Source organism: Sander vitreus, chromosome 5, assembly GCF_031162955.1.
Source record: "Sander vitreus isolate 19-12246 chromosome 5, sanVit1, whole genome shotgun sequence".
Lineage (NCBI taxonomy): Eukaryota > Metazoa > Chordata > Actinopteri > Perciformes > Percidae > Sander > Sander vitreus.
The window spans coordinates 32,043,715-32,050,465 of NC_135859.1; the positions used below are offsets into that span (position 1 = coordinate 32,043,715).

Sequence of the window (6,751 nt, forward strand, 5' to 3'; positions counted from 1 at the left end):
AATGTGTCCTCCCCAATGTTGACGGTCAGATCTTTGAGCTGGTTCATGACAGTGACCATGAGGTCTTATCTTCACAGTTCTGCAAGTTTAGCGTACAACATTCAAATCACATTTAAATTCAAAGCAAATTTGCAGCGCTCCATGTAAGAGAGACAATTGAAAGTAACACATCAAATGATCAAACCTTACCAATGCCTCTTTAAAGCTGTTTTAAATACACAAACAGTTTCCAGCAAAGTGCAGTTAAATATTAAATATGTTTTAGTGTTTAAATGTCATGTGTTCTGGCTCCATCCGTCTTTTTACAGTCAGTCTTTCATATGAGTTTTTCTTTTTGCGCGCAGTATCTCAAACTATATTTGCTCTCCATGTACAAAACTAAATATCGATTTGTAAAGAGGACTTTCTACAACCTAAAAGCATCAAAGACCATTCAAACATATAGACAGTCCTCTCAGAAATCTGACTGGACACAATCAAGCTTTGTGACAGGAGACTCATCAACATGTGAACTTTTTGATGAACTCAGAGCTTCTCCTGTTTTGGCTGTTAGACACCGAGGTGTTTAAACATTCAATAAACAACTTGAGAAACATGAGTGTGTTTAATTATTTTTTAAGACAGTTTTCATACAGTAACTTTGTATATAGGACAGGTTATGCATCCAATTTAAATACAGATGACATGGGCAATAATACAATGTATTCCAACATTTAAATTCTTGTTATTCATTTAAACATTTGAATACAGATCCAGTTTAACAATGACACAATTGTAAGGGTTCATTTTTATGCAGCTAGTGTTTATTTCTCTTAAACACTTGTTGCACCGTAGAAAATCTACACCTCAATTTGAGATTGTCAAGAAATGTCATTGTTAACAAATAAATCCACATTCACATTAATCTTGATTACAGATCATTTGCAGTACTTACAATGGTGCATCCTACATTTTACATGTTAACTGTATGTAAAACATGTGAAAGTGTTTACTTCGGAACAAGAGCACAATTCAACTTGGAATAAGAGCGTGTACTCTTCACTTTATAGACCACCTCACATGGACTCTTCGTAGTTGGCCTCTCTATCTTTACGACTTTAAAGACTTCATAGGGAGGAATCAGCACTTCTGCTTCGTTCGGAAATTTAGAATAGCGGGCGATATCTGCTCCCATGCACGTGACAATCTCAAAGCATGACTTTTCTCCGAACATTTTATCGGCGTAACTACCCTGTGAGGCTGAGGTGAAACGGCCAAAGCGAAACTCTTTGTTTTCAACATCTTGGCTAAAGTACCTGTCGACTCTACGGTAGACAGTGAGACATTCTTTTCCCTTAGAGGCTCTTAAAGCTTGAATGGCAGTAGTCAGGAGAAAGTGAAGTGCGTGATACCCGAATGTGGTCTTGTACTTAGGTCCCTGGGTTTGAACTGCAGTGTTGAAATCACGAAACACATTGCTTTCGTCAGTGTAAGTACGAACAGCTACAATCTGGGTTTTTTTCAGTACTTCGGTAAACCATCTCCAAAATGGTATGTGTACATCGCTCGCTGAGTTGTCCCAGATATTTCTGAACTCGTTGTTGGCTTCCTTCTCCTTCTGCAGGTATTCTTTTTTTACCTTCTCCTTCATTGTATCTTTGCACCCATCATAGCTGTCGTCAACAGAGTTTTCAGCCATGTCCAGTGGAAGCACACTGTCTTTCCCAGCTACAGCACCAGATCCACCGGCCTTCTAAGAAATAATAGACATTTTGAGAACAATTAATCTTGTTTCCTCATCATCTTATGGATGTTAGTGCACAGCAGTTACAATGAAGCAACCCTACCATTGCAATTCCTGTAGAGACTCCATAAGTGAGAAGCACTGCTGCCAAAATGACCATCATTGCCATCTTCCACCAAAGCAGAAACCTGGAGACTGTTGTGGAAAATCTCTTTGGTGGTTGGTGATGAAGCTGGAAATTAAGATTGTCTGACACACCGGCTTTATCTGTTATTTTATTTATTCTCTTGCAAGAAAAAGGAGGCAGTTTGACAGAGTGTCAAGCAGTCTGCAAAAGTGCGTCGAGGAAACTAAGACTTTCACAGAGTTTTTATGGGTGAGCATGCATGGGGAGGGACTGTATTCTTGTCGACTCAGCAATCCTGGTCCAATGGCTCCTTTAGACGTCTTCTGAGGGTAATCCATAATGTATCACCTTTTATGATTTGGTTATTCCAGTACTGTACACGCTCATTTTCATGGGAGGCTGTTTGAACAAACTAAAACAGTTGTAATTTCATAGGAAATTTTGATTCTAACACACTTGCACTTTGTCCCCAAAAGAAAGGCAAGTCCCCACAATGTGACTGTGAACAAATGTATGTCCCCACAACAGGAATAATACACATTTGATGTTCTGTTGGGTGTCACTTATGGAGCAACTTCCTCACAACACAGACCTCGGCTGCTCAGTCTGAGTTCATCTGCCTGTTCATCCACCGCTCACATCTTTAACACATCACACATGAAAATAACACATTCTCTGTCTTTAGTTTATTTGTTAGACAATAGTGGGTGTAGAAAAAGGATGGATGTTTTTAGATGTTTACAATTAGCTGATCTTTTGAGTATATTGTAATTTTTACAAGTTAAGATGAACTCCTAAGCTGCACCAATTCTTAATTATGTGTGGTTTCCTTTATTTTATCAGATCTTTGAGCTGGTTCATGACAGTGACCATGAGGTCTTATCTTCACAGTTCTGCAAGCTTAGCGTACAACATTCAAATCACATTTAAATTCAAAGCAAATTTGCAGCGTTCCATGTAAAGGCAGTTACACACCAAACAGATGGCTGACCGGTGGCAGAAAAGCTAGTTGGACTGATCTGTCTCCCCGAGTTGGTCAAAAAAGTGCCTCAGAACACACCAAAGTGATGAGACGTAATACGTCTCCATAACAGCAGGCGGCGCTAATCTGTATTGTCGCCCAAAAAATGAAAACCGGCAGCTCACGCATTACACGGGTCTGGCTGCTGCTTCCGGATTTTGGATTTTTCGAACGGCCATTACTAGCGACTCATTGAGATTACGATTTCATATTGTACTAAAATAGTGTACCCGAAATGTGTTTCTGAAAACAGTTTAAGCGAGAAATAGGCCATGAAGTTGCTGAATCTGTCTTCATTTCAGATTGACAAAGTTCAGTTTAAAAGATGTTCATCAGATTTTGAGAGGCTTAGTCATGGTCATCCCGCTTGCCATTTCCGGGTGAGTCCCGACTGCCCTGTCTCCGACTGAGCATGTCAGGTCGGCCAAAATGAAGGCCGACAGGTCCTCCAACGGACGACGGCATGGAGCACACCGAACAGACTCGAGTCACTGACTTCGCCAGACTATCCAACGGCCGATTATCGGCCCGGTGTGTAACTGCTTTAAGAGAGACAAAATATCCCCTCCTGTTGAGAAAAGCTTGAACTGAACACATCAATGATATGCAACCTTACCAATGCCTCTTTAAAGCTGTTTTAAATGCACAAACAGTTTCCAGCAAAGTGCAGTTAAATATTAAATATGTTTTAGTGTTTAAATGTCATGTGTTCTGGCTCCATCCGTCTTTTTACAGTCAGTCTTTCATATGAGTTCATTTCTTTTTGCGCGCAGTATCTCAAACTATATTTGCTCTCCATGTACAAAACTAAATATCGATTTGTAAAGAGGACTTTCTACAACCTAAAAGCATCAAAGACCATTCAAACATATAGACAGTCCTCTCAGAAATCTGACTGGACACAATCAAGCTTTGTGACAGGAGACTCATCAACATGTGAACTTTTTGATGAACTCAGAGCTTCTCCTGTTTTGGCTGTCAGACACCGAGGTGTTTAAACATTCAATAAACATGCGCAACTTGTGAAACACAAGTGTGTTTAATTATTTTTTAAGACAGTTTTCATACAGTAACTTTGTATATAGGACAGGTTATGCGTCCAATTTTAAATACAGATGACATGGGCAATAATACAATACAAATACAACATACACATTTGATGTTCTGTTGGGTGTCACTTATGGAGCAACTTCCTCACAACACAGACCTCGGCTGCTCAGTCTGAGTTCATCTGCCTGCTCATCCACCTGAACTCCACCTGAACACACATGAAAATAACACGTTCTCTGTCTTTAGTTAATTTGTTAGACAATAGTGGGTGTAGAAAAAGGATGGATGTTTTTAGATGTTTACAATTAGCTGATCTTTTGAGTATATTGTAATGTTTACCAGTTAAGATGGACTCCTAAGCTGCACCAATTCTTAATTATGTGTGGTTTCCTTTATTTTATCAGCTCTTTGAGCTGGTTCATGACAGTGACCATGAGGTCTTATCTTCATAGTTCTGCATGCTTAGTGTACACATTCAAATCATGCCTGGATTATCTATAAGAGCACTTGGGCCAGTGCCGAGGGGCACCAACCATTCACAACCAGTGGGGGGGCACCACACGACACAGGCTTTAACAATGTTTTCCGTAAATTGTTATATTATTCACTTGAAATTGTTGAAAGACCATACATTGCTTGTTAATGAACACTAATTTCACTTAATAATATTAATACCTTATAAATAAATCAGTATATTTCTACAACATTTTTTGTCACATAGCAAACATCTCACTTTCCGCTAGCTGCCTGTCCCCTGAACACACTGTAAAAAAAAAAAGTGGTCTCTGTAGACAGCCCAGGCTCCACAAACGGCAACAAAAACAAACTGGCCAACCTGAGGGCTATTTCACAAAACCAAGATAAGGGATTAAGCTAGGATTTCCCAGTTATCCTGGCTCAATTTAGCCTTGACTCGCTTTCACAAAAGCAGAGGCACCTAAGTTACCATGGAGATTTATTCTGTACAGCTAGCCTGGTCCCGACCAGGCTAACAGCCAGGATTTATTTAATCCTGGAGCCTTTTCTGTTCACTCAGCAGTGCTTTTACCTTATTGTTATCAGCCTGCATTAAAATACAACAGGTGCATGTTGCTGTTCATTTAAGTACTGTTATTATTTAAAGTTGTGACCATTATTTTTTATAATTATTCATGTGACATTGTTACTGTTATATTGCTGTATGAAGACTGCTGTTCATATTGTTAGAAGTTTGTTGTATTACGGCAGTTGTTCGAGATAATTAGAAAAATAAATACATAAATATGATAAAGTTGCCAATGTGTTTTAAATTAAGTCTGTTACTAAGGGCAATATATAAAGTGCTATACATGTGTGTTTCTATAGTGGACCAATGCACCTTAAATAATTTTAGTTGATTAATTTTTTTTGTATTCTTTAACGACTATAATTTGGGAGGATTGTACAATTTTAAGAACATATCCTAATTGTACAATCCTTCCAAATTACAGTCTTAGTTCACTGAACCAATACCTATATATTGTAGACTACTGTACATTCATGTAACAACAGGGAGAGGACACCCCAATGGTTTTTGACCTTATATTTTGCCTGGGGGAAATGACTGATGATCACTCTGTTACATTCATGTTTACAATGTGCAATGACATTTATCATTTAATTATCTTTATAGTTTCTAGATTTTAGAGTCCAATTTCTTCAGTGTCTTTCTTTTCTATGCACGTATACATACGAGGGAGCAAAGCATATAATATGTAAAGAAGGAAACTCATCCTCTATAAAAAGAAAAAGCGTGGCAGATAGCGGACCGACTGAATGATGAATTTACATTTACGAACTACTGCTCTTAACTGAAACCATTCAATGAGTCACTGGTCATTTGCAAAAACAAACAGTTGTACACTTTGCATTAAAAGCGAGCAGTGGAACTTAATATGACTTAGGACATTTATATTTTAGCCCATGAGAGAGAGGGAGGAACAGAGTGAAAGAGATATTTATGCATCATATTCTAGCGTTGTAGAAACTTGATCTTCATGGTAATCTTTTCGCAAAAGTGCGTCGTTTTTTCTAGCCTCTGTTTTGTTTGACTATACTTAGAACGTCAACAAGAAGTAACGTTATCCAACATCGCTTAGAGCACCTTTAAATATGTTTTAGTGTTTAAATGTCTGGAAAAATGTCAGAAATGTGTTCTGGCTCCATCCGTCTTTTTACAGTCAGTCTTTCATATGAGTTTTTCTTTTTGCGCGCAGTATCTCAAACTATATTTGCTCTCCATGTACAAAACTAAAGAGGACTTTCTACAACCTAAAAGCATCAAAGACCATTCAAACATACAGACAGTCCTCTCAGAAATCTGACTGGACACAATCAAGCTTTGTGACAGGAGACTCATCAACATGTGAACTTTTTGATGAACTCAGAGCTTCTCCTGTTTTGGCTGTTAGACACCGAGGTGTTTAAACATTCAATAAACAACTTGAGAAACATGAGTGTGTTTAATTATTTTTTAAGACAGTTTTCATACAGTAACTTTGTATATAGGACAGGTTATGCATCCAATTTAAATACAGATGACATGGGCAATAATACAATGTATTCCAACATTTAAATTCTTGTTATTCATTTAAACATTTGAATACAGATCCAGTTTAACAATGACACAATTGTAAGGGTTCATTTTTATGCAGCTAGTGTTTATTTCTCTTAAACACTTGTTGCACCGTAGAAAATCTACACCTCAATTTGAGATTGTCAAGAAATGTCATTGTTAACAAATAAATCCACATTCACATTAATCTTGATTACAGATCATTTGCAGTACTTAAAATGGTGCATGCTACATTTT

General features: G+C 37.9%; 2 protein-coding genes across 2 annotated transcripts in view; both read right to left on the bottom strand.

The window, feature by feature from the left end:
• Positions 1-585: 585 nt before the first annotated feature.
• LOC144518672 (erythroblast NAD(P)(+)--arginine ADP-ribosyltransferase-like) lies at positions 586-2,079 on the bottom strand. Its single transcript, XM_078251505.1, has 2 exons — positions 1,827-2,079; positions 586-1,732 (listed from the first exon to the last, which is right to left on the bottom strand). Exons 1-2 carry the CDS (start codon positions 1,890-1,892, stop codon positions 989-991), a joined length of 810 nt encoding a protein of 269 aa, XP_078107631.1. The 5' UTR covers positions 1,893-2,079; the 3' UTR covers positions 586-988.
• A 4,303-nt stretch (positions 2,080-6,382) lies between these two features.
• Positions 6,383-6,751, bottom strand: part of LOC144518673 (GPI-linked NAD(P)(+)--arginine ADP-ribosyltransferase 1-like) — a 1,413-nt gene continuing 1,044 nt past the window's right edge. The window contains exon 2 of the mRNA XM_078251506.1: positions 6,383-6,751. This exon is cut by the window's right edge and continues 783 nt beyond it. The gene's annotated coding sequence lies outside the window, so the exon portion shown is untranslated.